Raw genomic sequence first — 19,200 nt, 5'->3', positions numbered from 1 at the left:
TATAGGGGAATATTCAATTTTAGTACTCTCATATGCAGAGCATAAAACTAAAATCAAGAATACTAATGTTTTTGTGTGTTTTTTAATAAAAATTCAGGTGCTGAGTTATTCATTTTCTGAACAATTAATTCAAGCAAAAAAATCCAGCTGTATTTAAGAATAGGGCTATCAGAGATTCTTTCACTCTTTCTTCATCTAAAGCTCTGTTGTGGCAGTGGTTTCACTTCTATTTTTTCCTCTCTTACTTGCTACAATAAGAAACCATAGCAGGTAAAGGAAGTAGGTGGTAGCCTATAGAAGTGTTGTGAGAAGAGTACCTTTTTCTCTGGAGGGCCTTGAGAGTTATGCAATCTAACAATGGGACCCAATCCTAGCACAAATGAAAAACTATTATAAGAATGTAACGGGAAAGAGAAATTTTCCATTCTTGTTGCAGCTTCCCATGCTGCAACCTGAGGGTTTCCTGTGACCTGTGGCCCTCCAGAATGGCTTCTCAGAGGGCGTGGGCAACTGCACTAGAGGCAAAGTTCTGTTCTGTGAACTCGCTCAGCTTGTGAAGGGAACGGATCCAACACCATATGCCCAACTGATATTCAGAGCTGGTTTACACAACTCTAAAAGTAGGCTGAGATAAGGGGGTGAGGGACTGTGGCCATAAACTAAAAACCCCCCTGCATTTCTGCACCATTGTGGATCCAACCCTGTCTTTTTTTTTCCAATTTGTATCTGTAGGCCTTCTAGATATTTTATCTTTACATGCTGTATGGAGCCAAGAAATGTACAACTACAGCTGGGATCCCCAGCATGGTGTCCTTGGGCACAATGGCAACCACCAACACTTTTCTTGGTGGCCACCAAGTGTTTTAGAAAGAGAGTGGGACCAGGTGGGGCTTATGCCCTGCAAGGCTGCTGATTGTCCACAGAATAACCAATTGCCTATGCAGATTCAAATAATGTTTCAGCAGCAACTGCCACCACAGCGTTATTCCCTCATTTCTCTTTCCCAGTGTTTTTAAAAAAATGATTTTATTTATTTAAAACATTTATTAGCCACTTTTCTTACATAGGGAGAGCAAGTCGGCTTACAGTATAGCTAGAATACATACAATAAAATATATACACTCCATAAAAAAATATTTTTTAAATCACAGTTTAGGACTGCTGGTAAATTAATCAAATTACCCCTCCTCTCCCCTGCCCTTAGGCTTCCTCTGTGGTTGGCTCCACATCCTGCAGCAGCCATTTTGTGTTTATGCCCACCAGGCTGTGTCATAATTCTAAGGATGTCCACAAGCTCAAAAAGGTTAGGGCCCCCCTGAACTACAGTAAAACCAGCTAAGCTACTTTTCTACTCTGCTCATGCTCTTCCAACTGCTTTTGCTTTCCTCTCCCTCCAAGTCCTGCTCTGAGCATCAGAGAGAGAACTATAGTAAAGGGACATGGGGAGTCATGGGATAGCAGGTTCAGTATTTGTTTTCCATCACTGTGTTGCTGAGTTTTTAATGAGACAAGTAGTGTCCATACCTGAGGATCTGGAAGCTCTAGATTTCCACTGTGGGGAAAAATGTGAGATATGGTAAAATTGTCAAACTGTACCATCATACTGCCCAGTGTGTGGTGCTCTATCTGAACTCAAACCCAGCCTGAAGTCTCAGGGAAATGGACAGTGGCTTGCCTGTAAACCACAGTGTTTAGGCTCAACTTCATACAATGTTTATTTTATTTTTTATTTATTTTATAACATTTATATTCTGCCCTCATAAGGGCCACCAAGACAGCTAACCAAGTGAAACACACGTAATAAAATCACATCTTAAAAACCAATTTAAACCATCAAGAAACACATCACTAAAACAATTAACACCAGAGCTAAAATACAAGCAAAAACATAAAAATAACAAAACTTTGGGCAGGAAGGAGGGATCACTAAGGGAATGCCAAACAAAACAAAAAAGTCTTCACCTGCTGGTTGGAAAATGGCAAAAGAAGGGGATAAATGAGTCTCCCTGGGAAGAGAGTTCAAGGGTTCTGGTGCCACAACTGAGAGGTTCTAGGTTGCCACCTGCCTAATATCAGACGGTGGGGGAACCCAAAGCAGAGCTTCAGAAGATGGCCATAGTTTTCAGGTCGGTTCATAAGATAATTCAGGTATGTTGGTCCCAAACCATACAGGGCTTTAAAGATCTACACCAGCACCTTGAATTGTGCCCAGAAACAAATTATGAGGCAGTGTATATGGGCCAAGACTGGAATGATATGGCTCCTACAACTCACTCAAGTGAAATTTCTGACTGCAACTTTCTGCACTAATTGAAGTTGCCAAGCACTTTTCAAGAGCACACCCACGCAGAGTGTATTGCAGTAATTTATCTGGATGTAACCAGGGAATGTGCCTCAGAGGTCAGATATTTCCTGCCCAGGAAAGCTGCAGCTGGCTAACCATTTGAAGCTGGTAAAAGGCACTCCTGGCCGCAACTACCACCAGCTTATCCAGCAGTACCCCTGGGTCCAAAAGCACTCCAGCCTACAGACCTGTTCCTTCCAGGGGAGTGCAACTCCATCCAGAATCCTGGGTAAAAATTTCCACTCATCAGTAACACTTCCATCATGTTGGGATTAAGCTTCAATTTATCAGCCCACAACCACTCCTAAACTGCCTCCAGGCACTGGTTCAGGGTTGCTGTGCTTCCCTGTGATCAGCTGGAAGTGCAAGATACAGCTGAGTGTCATTCACATATTGGTGACAACCCAGCTGCAATCTCCTCATCCAGCAAGTTCATGCAGGTATTAAACAGCATAGAGGACAAAATAGAATCTTGCAAGACCCGCAGGCCAAAGGCTAAGAGGATGAGCAGCAGCCCACCAGCATTACCTTCTGAATCCTACTTTGTAGCTAGGACAACACTCCAAAATGGTACCTCCCGATCCCAGCTCGGAAAGGCAGTCCAGAAGGATACCATGACTGATGATACTGAAAGCCCCTGAGGGGTCCAGGAGAACCAACAGAGTAACAATCCCTCTGCCCATCTCTCAGCATAAGTCCTCTATCATGGTAACCAAGTCTGTTTCAGTCTCAGAACCCAGCCTAAAAACAGACTGAAAAGGATCTAAACAGTTTGCTTCATCCAAGAAAGGCTGAAGTTGTCCAGCCACCACCCATTCTTGCTCAAGAATGGAAGATCTGCAACTGGACAGGAGTTACTGAGTTCTCCTGGGGCCAGGGTAGGGTTAGAAGTGGATGCTCCACAGCCTGTTTCAAGGAGGGATTTAACTATCTCTTGCATTCAAGTCAGCCACCCCTTCCCCTGCACATTTAAGTAGCCAGTAAGGCAAGGGCTGAACATCAAGAAAACAAAAGTAATGACTACAGGAGAATTACACAACTTTAAGGTTGACAATGAGGAAATTGAAATTGTTCAAGACTTTCTATTCCTTGGCTCCACCATCAACCAAAAGGGAGACTGCAGCCAAGAAATTAGAAGGAGATTGAGACTGGGAAGGGCAGCCATGAAGGAGCTAGAAAAGATTTTGAAGTGTAAGGATGTGACTCTGGCCACCAAGACTAGATTAATTCATGCCATCATATTCCCTATTACTATGTACGGGTGTGAAAGCTGGACAGTGAAGAAAGCTGATAGGAAGAAAATAGATTCCTTTAAAATGTGGTGTTGGAGGAGAGTGTTACAGATTCCGTGGACTGCCAAAAAAACAAATCAGTGGGTTATAGATCAAATCAAGCCTGAACTGACCCTAGAAGCTAAAATGACTAAACTGAGGCTGTCGTATTTTGGTTACGTCATGAGACGACAAGAGTCACTGGAAAAGACCGTCATGATAGGAAAAGTTGAGGGCAGCAGGAAAAGAGGAAGACCCAACAAGAGATGGATTGACTCAATAAAGGAAGCCACAGCCTTCAATTTGCAAGATCTGAGCAAGGCTGTCAAAGATAGGACATTTTGGAGGACTTTCATTCATAGGGTCGCCATGAGTCGGAAGCGACTTGACGGCACTTAACACACACAAGGCAAGGGTTATACAAGCCATATCAAAGTCTAAATCTGAATGATCAAGAAGGACCTTGTAGCATAAAGATAAGAACAATGGATGAGCAACTTGCCTTTATCTTCTCAATTGGACAACAATCCAAACAGCATGTCAACTGTCATTATTTTTAACATCCTTTAAGCTTCATGTTTGTGGAAGCCTGAAAATGTATAGGCAGTGCCTGCTAAGAATTCAACTGCTACAGAAAACTGGCAGTGGTATCCAGTGCTCTGAAAAAGACATTTATATATTTTGGAAACTCTCTTTGTTGACATGACCCTCTGTCTCACAGCCAAAACAAACCAGTTGAGTGCTTATTTGTTTCTTCCTGCCACCCCCTCTACATATTTTATGTTTTTTTTAAATAAAAGGTTCCAAAAACCCAACGTTCAGATGGAATTAGGTAAATTAAATATATTATGCAAATTAATAATAAAATCAGTGCATCTGGTATGTGGGCTTAATTAGAATTCAAGCTTTCTATCACAGTATTCTACAGCTACACAATTACATACTTCTTATTCTCATGGGGTTTTTTATGTATACAGATCTGTTCTTTTTGCACTCCACAGAGAGCAATTTGACCCCAATATTTCAGAGTCACACGTACATAGCCTTTTAAACTACACCAAGTCTCTTGCTGCTTTGGAGTGTCAAATATCCATCTCTAAAATAACCTCAGCAATTTCTTACTAATCTTTTAAGCTATGTGCACAGAATGAACAAGTAGGGAATCTATTTTCTTTTCAGCTTGAGAAATAAGACTAAAAATAACCACCATGACTACCAAATATCATGATTAGATAACACTTTCCCCCTTCTTTTCACATAATTTAATTAATTGCTCCAGGAGAAGAACAGTACAAGAGACTATCTCGTTAGCTCAGTGAACTCATGATATTTAATACTTTTGAATAATCAAAGCATTAGATAAATTGATAGCATACAACAGAATAGAATAACAAGGACTTTTCAATAGCTTTAAAAATGGATATGAAAAATCATTTCTTTGCAGTTCATAATCAGGATTGTTGTGTGATTATAAGCTACCAAATCTCTAGTATTTTGGGACCAACAAAACAGCACAATGAAATGGGGCTCTCGTCCATTAGATAAATAAAAATTAAAAGAAAAGATGTTACACCCTATTTCAAAATGATAGTGTTTAAACTATAGATGCAGTGAAACAAGAACAATTAATCTGTAAAACAAACAAACAAAAGCCCTATGTACCCTATTATTAACATCAGTTTCCACATGGAAATGTCAGAAATGAGACCCAATTGCTCTATGCTACAAATGTTCCATCGGTCTTTTAGAACTACGCCTTTAAAGGACTGCCTCTATTCATACTGTTCCATCCTCCAGTTAAGTTCCTCTTCTGAAGCCCTGCTTTATGATTCAGGGGCCATTCAGTCTGACCTCTGCCCCAGGGAAGATTCTGGAGCAGATTTTAAAGGGGTCAATCTGAAAGTCCCCAGCAGGTCCTGCCAGACCAACTTTGTTTCTTTCTTTGATCAAGTGACGATTTTACTGGATCATAAGATACATTCCTGACAGGTTAACCAGAGATTGATTTGCCCCAGTCCAATGTGAATAAAACATGAGGCCAGATTGGCTACAAGGCAAAAGGGGCTTTCCAGTGGGAAGGCTGGAAGGAGAAGCTTTATTGTTGTTTCTCCTTCTTGAGGCAGCTTTTGCTACCTGTTGCTGACTTACCCTCCCTCCTTTGAATATCACAGAATCAGTTGGTCGGCGTTTGGGCCAAGCAGAAATTTTTAGGCTTCTTCCCTGATTGGCTTTTGAGGGAGGCTTTTTTTGCCTGCTTCATGATGTTCAGGTTGGGCAGTTATTAATAGCTTCATTAGGCCTGGTCATTGACTAGTTTGGCAGGGATAGAGCGGATTGCTTATGGATAGGGAGCAACGGCAAGCACCCTGAGCCATTGGGCGTGATGGGTGTGTGTGTGTTCTGAACAGACCATCACTTGCTTTACGAGAGGATGGGGCATGTGAAGGAGCATCTTTGTGCTCAGCAACATCTTTCCAAACCTGGTAGTGGCTTCACAGCGCATCAGGGGAGGGGGCTGGGGCTGGGCACCTCTTTGCACAGTATGTGCGGGCAATGACAAATAAGGCCGGCGGCAGCCGCTGACCAAGTTTGGAGCCAGGATACATTTGCCAAAACAAAAGGCAGCCATGGTTAGGCTGCCTAGCGCAGCCCGCCTAGCGCAGCCCGCCCTCCATTAAATATTACCATAGTCAATTGATTACGTGGATCAGCTGTTTAAAATAAACTACTTAAACCCACGCTGTGGTCTTGTGTCTTTATTGGGTACTGGAGCAGCATGGTCAATATTGTTTACCTGGATTTCAGTAAAGCTTTTGACAAGGATCCCCATGATGTTCTGATGTGTAAACGGGAGCACTGCAGATTAGACTCTAGGATAGTTAGGTGGATAGGGAACTGGTTGGAGAACCGCACCCAAAGAGTAGCTGTCAATGGCATTTCATCTGAATGGAGGGAGATGTCCAGTGGGGTGCCACAGGGATTGGTTCTGGGCCTGGCACTTGTTTTTTTATAAATTATCTGTATGAGAGGGTGGAAGGACTACTCATTAAATCTTCAAATGACACCAAATTGGGAGGAGTAGCAAACACCCTGGAAGATAGAGATACAGCGCATTCCTGAGGCACACTGGCGTCCAGGGCGAAAGCCCTTTAGGAGGCCGGACGGGGCCCACACTGGCATCCGGCCAGCCAATACCAGCGTAAGCAGCCTGTACGCTGGCGGGAAGGCCTGTGTGCTGGTTGTGGGGGATTTGCCATGGCAGTGCCAGCCTGGGACGCCTGTGGAGCCTTCCTGGGGTGTAATGGCATCCTGAGAGGCGTTCCCGGGGCGTTATGGTGCCAGGCCTCCAAAGCCGTTCTGGCCTGGGAACACCCCCTTTTTTTTGTTACGCCAATGGCGTATCTTTTTTTTTTTTTTGCCAGGAGGAGGTTTCGGTCACTGCATTGCCTCCTAAACCTGGTGCAGGCATTCCGCTCAGGAATGTACTGATAGAATCCAATGAGATCTGAACACACTGGAAAACTGGGTGGATGAGAACAAGATGCAATTCAACAAGGATAACACAGAGTTCTACATCTGAGTAACAAAAATGAGAAGCATGCATACTGGATGGGGAATACACTTCCGGGTAGCAGTGTGTTTAAACAAGATCTTGGGGTATGGGTGGACTGTAAGCTCAACATGAGCAGTCATAGTGATGCAGCAGCAAAAAAGGCTAATGCAGTCTTGGGGTTATCAACAGAGGCATAACATCCAAATTGCAAGATGTCATAGGCCTCACCTGAAGTAGGACATGATTGCTCTCTTTAAGTATTTGAAAGGCTGTCACTTAGAGGAGGGCAGGGAGCTGTTCCTGTTGGCAGCAGAGGATAGGACTCACAATAAAGAGTATAAATTACAGGTGGAAAGATACTGGCTGAATATTAGGAATTTTTATTTTTACTGTAAGAGTAGTTCAGGAGTGGAATTGGCTGCCTAGGGAGGTGGGGAGCTCCCCCTCACTGACAGATTTCAAGTAGCAACTGGATGAACACTTGTCAGGGATGCTTTAGGCTGATCCTGCATTTAGCAAGCGGTCGGACTAGGTGGCCTATATGGCCCCATTCCAACTCTATGATTCTATTCTAGGATTCTGTGATTCCCCACCTTCAGAAATGAGGGGCTACTGACCAGAGACAGGAGTTTTCCTGTAAATGCCACCTCCATGAGGCTCACCTGGCACCTACCTTACTTTCTTTTAGGTGCCAGGCGAAAACATTCAGCTTTTATATAAGGGGTTTTTCTTTTAAACATTTTATAGTCTGCTTCTGGCCCAAGGATTATTCTATTTACACCTTTTTAAACTGCTCGGTGTGTGTTTTATGCTACTGCTATGCCCTGGCTGTTTAAATGGCATTGGCTTGTTTTTAATGGCTGTGTTTTATGGCATTGGCCAGTTCTTTATGGTTGGCTTTTGATGGCTTTGTTTTTAATGGGAGTGCTTTAATGGTTCTGTATTATCTTCGTTGTAAACCACCTCAAGCCAAGTCTCTGGAGAGGCAGAATATAAATTATCTAGATTAAATCAATCAATCAATCAATATGCATTGCTTTCATCTGCTTTAGGAACATCCTTATCCTCCATCTTGAAAATCTCTACTCCCCACCCCATGTAAACATGGAGCATAAGAAATCTAGTTTCCATTCTATTTGTCCAGTCAAGCTGCTTTATTCATGAGAAAACAGAACAACAAAATAGGATTAAATGCAACAAGGCTCTGCCAACTCTGTAATAATTCTTATAAAGCTTGAGGGATGTACTCTGAGAAAGCAAAGAAAATCTACTTCAGGCTACTTTCGTAATGAATGCACTCAACTAATTAAGCTGTTAGCATTTTAATGTTTTAGTAAATTTTGTCCTCATACATATGAACCAATACCAGCATGTTTAAAGGGGATTAGCTGCTGTATTGTGCCTTTTGGAGTGCTGAAATAATCCATTTTCACTTATACCTAAAAATTAAAAATGGTGCTGTCTTCACGGGGTCTAAGACAGGATAGTATTGCACTAGAACTGTTCTGCGCTAGAACTGGATAGTATTGCTTTTAGGACGGGCTGCCTTGTTTTACAAACACAGAGCACTGTAACACAGTTATAAAGATCTGCAGGTAACTTCAGTGAGCCCGCTGTCATTTTTAGGGTTCCCAATTTGTTAGTTTCTTTGACATCATTTTTATGAGACTGGCAATGAAAACAGGTATCAGGTCAAATAGTTACATCAATTTTTATTAGAATGGTAAAAAAAAAAAAAAAGCACCTCCCCTAAAATATCAAAAAACTGGGGTTTTAATTTGAAATACTTTGCTGATGAAATTTAGTAATTCAGGATTTTGTTCTGTTCTTTTTTTTTTTTAACCACAGAAACAAAAAGTGACATTTGATTCAATCAAAGCTGCTTTCTCACTTTAAAAGATATAACCACCGTTTGATTTTTCAATGTCCTCATTAGTACTCTAATAGATTAATCTTTTTTTAAAAATGGAACAGCTATACCTTTTCAGTGAGGACACTAGGAAAGTACAATTTACTGGAGCCTGTTTTTTTTTTATTTAGTATCAGAATTAATTTTAATAAATAGGTCTGACTTGCAAGCAGTAAATTAAATTCTAATTCCAAACATGTAATATTTTTTAATTAAGCGCTTAACGGCTTCTATGAGTGAGAGATTGTAAGATGTTATAGGGGCTCACACCTGATGCACTTTTATGTGTGTTATGTTATGTATGTATATCTGGTATGTTTTTATGCTGGTCTTGGACCGTATTAAACTCTCTTTGTACTTTGTACTACTTCTGGAAGGCAGTAAATTAAATTAAGCCACAGTAAACATTATCTGATGAAGGGAACTTTGACTCTTGAGTCTTCCTACCCCAAAACACTTGTTGGTCTCTACGGTGCTACTGGACTCAAATTTAGCTGTTCTACTGAAGACCAACATTACGAAGCAAACATTATGGTTTATTCTTGACAGACAATTATATATTTATATTTATTATTACAGTCCTTAGACCAAACATAAAATGTTTGCAGGTACATTGCCCTACCCAAACCGGCAGTATAAAAAAAATACATTTTGGTTAAAACACTATACAAAATATTACTCTCTTTAAAAACTAGTCAGCAATATAAAATTAAGCAATCAATCCAATCTACAACTTTTCATTTCTATTTCTATTTCCTATAATTATAATTAAAGACAATTAAAAAGTTACCCATCCTGAAGAGCCTAAAAGGCTTAGAATTGAAAAGGCAATCAAATCAAACTTAGCATTTAAGGTATCACTATTTTGGACTCTAAAAATATCGAAAGGCCACAAAACCAGAAATTGTCAGGGACTCCTTATCCATCAAATGCTGCAACATCTGTCTCTGACAGCAGAGACACTGTCTCTGACAGCAGAGACATATGGTGGCACATGAATACATGATTTGACACTTTAATACGCAACCAGTAGTGCATCCTGATCTGATGTAAGGCACTCTTCAGGGCAGTTACAAGGCATGCACGTAGGGTTATTAGGACATTTCCCTCTAATACCTCTTAGGACCAAACTAAAATAAGTGCTTCTTAAATCCCAGGAATTATTTGAGAAGAAAAATAAACAGCATTATAAACTTCAATTGCACATGTGATTGCATCACAAATTCCAGGGAGTATCAGACACATTGCAGGAGAGATGAAGAGGCTGATATTCCCAAGTGATCCAAACTGCAACATAGCAGGATAGCAATGACATTTTTAAATAGCAAGTATTTCAAGAAATATTCAGATTTGACTAATGTGTTATGTTACACTGAGGATTGGAAACAAATAATGTGGGTAAGGGGCAACTCCAAAGTTCAAAGCAAGGTGTTCTTAGGTTGGGGTTCTCCCTCTTTGCACAGGCATCAGTCTTTTGAAGAGAAATGGATTAAGGCAGACAAGCAAGAGGATGGACAGGTGCATGAACAGTGGTGGCTAATCCTTGGCATCGGGGGAGTCATTTGCCCACCTATCTTTTTCACAGTAGTGACCCCTAGCTATCATAGCAGTGGTGGTCCAAATGGTAGCCAGCACTTACTATTTTCTCCCTTTGCTCTCTGTTAGAGTGGAGAGGAAAGAAAAGGAGAAGAAATGTGTTGCTGCACTTACCAAGGGGTTGGAGCATCTTCCCTATGAGGAAAGGCTGAAGATTCTGGGCCTTTTCAGTTAAGAACAGAGATGGCTAAGGGGGGGGGGGCATGATAGAGGTTTATAAAATTCTGGACAGGGTGGAGAGAGTTGATAAAGACAATTTTTTTCTCCCTCTCCCAAAATACTAGCACTCGAGGGCATCCAATTGAGCTGATGTGCAGTAGATTTGGGACAGACAAAAGCAAATACTTCTTTACACAGCGAGTGATTAAAATGTGGAATGTGCTGCCAGAGGATGTAGCAATGGCCACAGGCATTAGACAGCTTTAAAAGGGGATTAGACAGATTCATGTAGGATAGGTCTGTTAATAACAGTGGGTTCCCTTGGGGACTCATCATCTACCTAGCAATGCCAACCCCTGGTGCCAGCCTTATGAGTACATGACTTAAGGACTAACATAAACTTGGAAAACCCTAGTTAAAATCTTCTCAGTGCACCAGGCTCCTCTACTATCTCTGTGTCAACTTCCTATTCATAATATGAGGCTAAACATACTAATTTACCAATATTAACAATATTAATTTACCACTTTTTGCAAAGGTCACCAAATGCTGTAAATAATTTCAAGTGAAATATGAATTCTATGTATCATTTGTTTTTTGTTGTACTATGTACTGCTTTTTTAAACTAAAAATGCTAATTTGTAGAACACCTAGTTACATGATGCTGTAGCAGCAAAGTATCAAATGAAATACATTTCACAGAATGTACAAAAATGGACATTAGGTGCTCATCTTTATGAACATCAAATGATCCACAGATTTCAGTTGCCAATGTGAAGAATAATATTTTCCAATGGTTAATCTCATGGAGAGCAGACCAGCAGTGAATGACCCGGGACCCCTTGAAAAGTAAACTCTGCCACAGGAACAGTCAGACACCTCCAACTTCCCTTCTTGCTAAAGGCGTTAATCTACATTGAAAGGGACTTATTGGAGGGGGGCTAATAACACCAACCAGATGGGGTATTCCCTGACAGGCAAGGGCTGGCAAGATGTAGCAAAACAGCAACATTTTTGAAAATAAAGCAATAATCCAGTTTAAAGGTAAACTGCCTTTAAATTTAAATCTGAGCTACAGAACTACGAGTTTGTAAAGATTTCCACATATTGAAGAAAAGTATAGCAAGTTGCTGAGGTTCACGTTCTAATGCAATGGTTGGTGACAGTTTTGGCCACATCACTAAAATAAAAGTCCAATTGCAGAAGTTCGCAAATTTGAAAGTCTTTTACTTACAGGTTATTTTCACAACATAAAGGTACATTTTAGAAGAGCATTGATCACAGGGAAAGCAGAACAGGCGTTAACATCATGAAAAGAGATCCCTACAAAAACTCAAATGAGCAAACTCACCCCTACCTTTTCAAAGCATTATTTTTTTCACAATACTTTGTGCTTTTGTTTAAGAGCTTTGTGGGATTGGTAAAAAATAATCTTTTGTTCACATATGTAAATGCAATGAAAAAACCCAAATGCTTTGCATGAGTCCACTGAAAACAATTAAACAATGAAAACATTAAAGATGTGTTGCTGGAGATTGTCTAGATCTGAAAATATAATATGCAAATACAACCTAAATAATGGAGATTGAATATATTGAGCAATTAATTTTAAACCCATGTCTTTACACCACCATTTTCACTAGCAGTACACTAGTGGTCAGAGTGTTGAACAAATGAAGCTTCTTTATAGTGAGTCAGACCCTTGGTCTATCAAGATCAGTATTGTCTACTCTGACAGATAGCAGTTTAGGGATTGAGAGATGCCAGAGATTGAATTTGGTACTTTGTGCATACAAAGCAAATGCTGTAGCACTGAGACACAGGTCCACCCTTTTTAACACTGAGGAGACCACTGACCTTGACCACTGATCAACTCATGATGCTCACTGGATGACTTTGTGCCAATCACTTAGTTGCTGTACAGATGCCAAAAACATGGAGGGAAAAAAAGTCCTATCCCTTTAATAGCAACTTAATGTGTGGAAACGGCCACGAGAAAGCTTTTCATGCCATGGAGATAAATAAGATCACTTGATAAATAACATCCTATTAAACCTCTATGGGCGCATCACAACATTTGATTGCTTTGATGTGCAACCTGTACTCTGGACAAGAGGCTAATATTAGGACAGAATATGGAGAAACAATTTGAGATATACAGATGACACCACATTACTGGTAGAAAGCTGTGAAGACTTGAAATGACTACTGATGAAGGCTAAAGCAGAAAGTGCCAAAACAGGATTACAATTGAACACCAAGAAGACAAAAGTAATGACTACTGGGGAATCACACAACTTTAAGGCTGACAATGAAAAAACTGAAATTATTCAAGACTTTCTATTTCTTGTCTCAATCATCAACTGCAACCAAGAAATCAGAAGGAGATTGAGACTGGAAAGGGCAGCCATGAAAGAGGTAGAAAAGATTCTTAAGTGTAAGGATGTGTTGCTGGTGACCAAGATAAAGATAATTCAGACCATAGTATTCCATATTACTGCATATGGGTTTGAAATTTGGGCAATGAAGGAAGCTGACAGGAAGAAAGTTGTTTAATTTGAAATGTGATGTTGGAGGAGAGTTTTACGGGCACCATGGAACGCCAAGAAGACAAATAAGTGGGTTCCAGATAAAATCAAGCCTGAATTCTCCACAGAAGCTAAAATGACCAAACTGAGGCTATCGTACTTTGGTCACATTATGAGAAGACGAGAGTCACTGGGAAAGACAATAATGTTAGGAAAAGTTGAAGGCAGCAGGAAAAGATGAAGACACACCATGAGGTGGATTGACTCAATAAAGGCAGCTATAGCACTCAGTTTGCAGGACCGAAGCAAGGCTGTTAATGATAGGATGTTTCGGAGGTCATTAATTCATAGGGTTGTCATGAGTCGGAAGCAACCTGAGGTCACTCAGCACACACACAAGCTTCTATTAAGGGAAAGGACATTTTTTTCTCCAGGCAGTTAGCAATACTAAATTGCTGTGAGGATAAAGTGAAGCTCAGCCAATCTAATAACTAATAATGATAGTATAGAATTCAGTGACATATAAGAGTAAGCCTCTGATTTGTTTCCCTTGTATTTTTTTCTTTATTACACATATCTGTTTTTCCTTTGATAAGCTCAGAGGGGCTTCTAAAACAGCTTCCAGGCAATCTCCACTGCAGACACCTGAACTATTCAGCCATAAAATGAGACCTCAAGATGGTCCTCAACCATTTAAAACCTCACCCCAAATCACCCAATATATAAAAACAATAAAAGTATTATAACAATCAATAAAATGAAATGACTAAAGCGGTCTATTGCTGCATTGCAATGCAGGCAAGTTTGTCATCAAAATCTTGAAGACACTCAGCCAGCTGTCAAAAACGACCCCTGAAACGGAAGGCCAAACTGACCCACCCAAGGGACAGGATTTCACAAGGAGAGTGCCATATCACAGAACACTCTATTTCTTGATCCATCAGCTAAACTTAAGATGGTCATGTCACTTGGTGCAAGGTTTCATCAGGTGTTCTACAATTCTAAGGCTAGAGGGTATTTGATAGAATTCTCACTTTAGATGTATCTATTAGTGTCCAGCAGTGTGGCTGTTCACCTGCTAAAATTGTGTTCTGGTATTGTTTTATTCTCAGTAGAAAAAATGGTGTGTGTGTGTGTTTGTTTTTTACTTCAGTGGGGAAAACTCATTCTGTTTGCTGAGACCAATATTTTTTTATGGCTACAGCTTGTAGCCAGAATGGTGTAGTGGTTAAGAGCAGTGGTTTGGAGCAGTGGACTCTGATCTGGAGAACCAGGTTTGATTCCCCACTCCTCCACGTGAGAGGCAGAGGCTAATCTGATGAACTGGATTTGTTTCCCCACTCCTACACACGAAGCCAGCTGGGTGACCTTGGGCTAGTCACACTCTCTCTGCCCCACAGGGTGTCTGTTGTGGGGAGAGGAGGGGAAGGTGATTGTAAGCCGGTTTGAGTCTCCCTTAAGTGGTAGAGAAAGTCGGCATATAAAAAACCAATGCTGCTTCTTCTTGCTTACGAGAGAGAATTTATTAATTTGCAAGATGGCAAAGTAAAAAGCCTAATGCATTTTAACCTAGATTCTGTATTAGGGATCCAGGTTTTTTGTGTGTGAATAAGCTTTATTTTGAAAGTGGATGTATTTCTCTCAAGATGGACTCTACAAGGGGGGGAGAAAGTTTGTAAACAAAGGACTTCCGTTATTCACAGAGCAAATACAAGAGACCTTTAGGTTCTGCACAAAGCAAACCAAACAGGAACTTACCTTACAGGAGCAAACAGAGCATCTGTCTTGCTTCAGAGTCCATACCTGGCCATTCCGTTTCAAGCCTCCTTCGTGCAAGCAGTCACCAGTGCAGGATGGTCCAGATGGACAGAGGCAATCGAACCCCCCAGCCAGGTTCACGCAGGCCGAATCATTCCAACAGGTGTGAGTCCGTAAGGCACATTCATCAATATCTGTATAACACAGAAAATTTATTGGGCTTCAACTAACTCTGTGATAAGTTGCACCTAAGGAAAATGAAGAAGTCCGCGGATTGTATAAGTAAGTCTGCATGAGCATACTTTATGCAGCCACATTGTGAATTTGAAAGGAAACAGATTTGTAAGCTATTTCTTTTTGTTCTGTTATTACTCAACAATGCGTTTTTAGAGCATTAGATAGATGCTTCATGATTAAAAGCTAATGTGCCTACCACAAACAATCAGCAAGGATGAACATTATCTTAAACTATATAGTGAATTTCATACTGAGTAGAAACAAATGCTCTCAGTTAGAGCCTATCCCGTTCTGGGTTTTGTAAAAAAAACAGAAAGCGGCACAGAAATTCTAGGCTGTTGTGTGAGCTAAACTAATGGCAAGAACAAGAAGCAAGGCATGAAACAACAAGGAAAAGAAATCATGGCATTCCCAAAGTGCAGTATAATTAGGGTTGCCAACCTCCTGCTATTACAACTGATCTCCTGCTATTACAACTGATCTCCAGCTGATAGAGATGAGTTCCCCTGGAGAAAATGGCCGCTTTGGCCATTGGACTCCATGGCATTAAAGTCCCTCCCCTCCCGAAACCCAGTCCTCCTCAGGCTACGCCCCAAAAATCTCCCGCCGGTGGCGAAGAGGGACCAGGCAATCCTAAGTATAATGCAAGGGTCAAAAAGATGCCAGGGAATTCTGCATCAAGGAAAAGCAGTTTATTATCCTAGGATTTTATCATTATCTCATTAACAGTCAGTCCACACACAACCCTCAGCTGGTTTCCTTGCTTATTTTACTTGCCACATGTATGGTTTGTGTGAGCAATTTAATGTTGGAAGATCACAGAACAGTTTCTAGAGCAGAGGATGTCCTAAAAGAGCGAATCCTGGCTCACAAAAACTGGTGCATGATCTTTCATAAATTCTTCCATCAACGTTTCACTGCTTACATAAATTGATCATCTGTGTGAGTGCTTAACTGCAGAGGAGAGATGTCTTCCATGCTGTAATGTTTTGATGTTTTCTTCCTTAAATACCCTCTTTAGGTGGAAAGGTGGTGTAGAAACATTTCAAATAAATAAATAAATAAATAAATAAATAAATAAATAACACATGAACCAGCTCTCACCACCAGTGAAATTAAGACAGTGTATAATATCTGCCAGTTTGTCTTTCGTTTGAAGAAGGAAGATAAAGGTGAAATTTGGCTAAGATCATGTTAAAAGAAAACTTAAAGTGAAACGAAAAATTTGAGCTCATTGATGAAAAGGGACCTCCAGTGATCCATGTTCTGATCACATTAAAGTTAGATTACTGTAACGCACTTTATGTGGGGCTGCCTCTGAAAACAGTACAGGAACTTCAAATCGTCCAAAATGTAGCAGCCAGGATACTTTCAGGGGCTGGTTATAGGGACAGTATCACCCCTGTGCTGAGAGATCTGCACTGGTTATCCATCTGTTTCTGGACACAATTCAAAGTTCTGGCTCTTACTTTTAAATCCCTAAATGGGTTGGGGTCAGGGTACCTGAAGGACCATCTCCTCCCATACTATCCTGCCCACCGGTAAAGATCAAGCCCTGCTCTCTGTGCCTCCACCTTCAGAGATGATGTGGGTGGCACCTACAGCAAGGCATTTTTTGTGGTGGCATCTCACCTTCGGTACACCCACTCCTTTGAGGCTCACCTGGTATTTACTTTACTTTCTTTTAGGTACCAGGCTAAGACACATCTTTAAAAAAAAAAACAGGCTTTTAATTAGAGGGTTTATCTTACCAGCTTTTTAATGGACTGCTTCTGTTTTATGGATAGCTTATATGCTGCTTATATAAAATGACCTATTTTTAATTAGTTTTTAAATTGTAAGCCACCTAGAGCAGTCCTCTGAAGAGGGAGTACAGAAATATTATAAGTATTGTTTATTATTTTATTTTTATTGTATTTATATCTTGCCTTTTCCCCCAATGAAGACACAAAGCTTACATCATTCTCCTCGCCTCCATTTTATCCTCCCAACAACCCTATGAGGTAGGTTAGCCTTAGAATGTGTGATTGGCCCAATGTCACCCACTGAGCTTCCATGGCAGAGTGGGGCTTCAAACCTGGATTTCCTAAATTCTAGTCCGACACTTTAACCACTACACCACACTGGCTCTCAAAAACAAACAAATAAATTTAACCCAACAAAATTGTACAGAACAGGAGCCAGCTCATAATACTCAGTGCTTTTATTTAAATGTTGCTGACAAATTAAGGCCAATCCAATTACAGCACTTGTGGAATAAAGAAGAAGAGTTGGTTTTTATATGCTGTTAACAACTGATCTCTAGCTGATCTCAGGTCACCTGGAGAAAACGGCCGCTTTGGCAATTGGACTCTATGGCATTGAAGTTCCCTCCTCAAACCCTGCCCTCCTCAGGCTCCGCCCCCAAAATCTCCAAGTTTTTCCCAACCCGGAGCTGGCAACCCTAATAATTTTGCTGCCTCACTTCTGACAAGAAATGATTTAACCATCATTTTAAGGAATGTCAACGCGCACATTCTTTAATACCATTACTTTTCTCTCAGTTTTTCATTTAGTGACACAGGCAGCTTGAAAGGGGCACTGTATATTTCGGTGCCTCCCACACTGGGATGGGATTTTGTGGTTTCCCTGTTGCTAGTGTGTCTGCAGGTAAAGTGCAGAGACAACAAGTCATCCCCATGGCAGGTTTCTCTGCAGTCTCACTGCCCCAATTCCTAGGGTTGCCAACTGCCAGGTAGTAGCCGGAGATCTCCTGCTATTACAACTGATTTCCAGCTGATAGAGATCAGTTCACCTGGAGAAAATGGCCACTTTGGCAATTGGACTCTATGGCATTGAAGTCCCACCCCAAACCCTGCCCTCCTCAGGCTCCACCCCAAAAACCTCCCGTCGGTGGCGAAGAGGGACCTGGCAACCCTAAATGGCACTAGAATATCATTGTATCACTATATCGTTGTAACGGTGTATGAGGTTCTCTGGAGTCTCACCTCTCATCTTTAAAAAAGGAAGTCTCTATCCTCTTCCTTTGAGAAGATTTTCTTATATTTTCTTAAAGGAAGGCACTAGATACTTGCTTTAAAAAAAACCTGATAATTCAGAGAACCTGCTTCATCTATTGTTGTATCAGTATACAGATATAATGATATACTATTGCCATTTTTTTTAAGACCCCATGGTGGTTCAGGGAGGAAATGGATGCCACAGGTACAGGGTCAGGGAAAATGGATGCCATGTGAGCCAGACAACATTTTCTCATCTACACACCAGCCATACATACTTTACTGCAATTTTCCCCAAAACTTTGGAAAAAGTAGGTTTGGGAAAGATTGAAGGAAAGCCAGAGAAACCACTGGAGGTGTACAAAAGAACCTGATGCTGTGGGAAAGAAGGAGGAAAAAAACTGTTTCCTAAAAGCGTTGACCTCAGGGAAGATAACCCATGTGGAAGATATCAGTGAAAAGGCAGTGCTTAAAAACCAGACCTCATTTCATCCTATGCATAAGGCAAGAGCAGATCACGACAAGGAAAAAGACATAACTGTATGACAACTGAGGGGAAGGATATTTTGATAGTAAAAAGGTTAGTTTTACATTTCTTTTCTCTGCTTATCTTCTGAGTAGTCCTTCATTTATTTTATGCTAAATCGTTGTAGAAGTATAGCTATAGCCTCGCTTCGGAGTTTTTACATTAATAAGATGCAAACATTACCTCCCAGCTAAGTTAAAGCTTCACTCTATGCCAGACATGATACATAGCGGGATTAAAGTGTAGATTAGAGAACTAGATTTCATGGCTGAAAACTAAAAGAATTTCACAGATGAGGATAGGGTCATATTGCTGACAAA

At 40.8% G+C, this 19,200-nt stretch overlaps 1 protein-coding gene across 1 annotated transcript in view; it reads right to left on the bottom strand.

The window, feature by feature from the left end:
• NELL1 (neural EGFL like 1) overlaps positions 1-19,200 on the bottom strand; it is a 560,206-nt gene that overhangs the window by 15,430 nt on the left and 525,576 nt on the right. The window contains exon 17 of the mRNA XM_056851927.1: positions 15,119-15,312. Coding sequence (XP_056707905.1) covers positions 15,119-15,312 — 194 coding nt within the window. The remainder of the gene's footprint in view (positions 1-15,118; positions 15,313-19,200) is intronic.

This window comes from Euleptes europaea, chromosome 6, assembly GCF_029931775.1.
Source record: "Euleptes europaea isolate rEulEur1 chromosome 6, rEulEur1.hap1, whole genome shotgun sequence".
NCBI lineage: Eukaryota > Metazoa > Chordata > Lepidosauria > Squamata > Sphaerodactylidae > Euleptes > Euleptes europaea.
The sequence above is the reverse complement of the archived record's forward strand: the minus strand, read 5'-3'. Positions and strand labels throughout refer to the sequence as shown.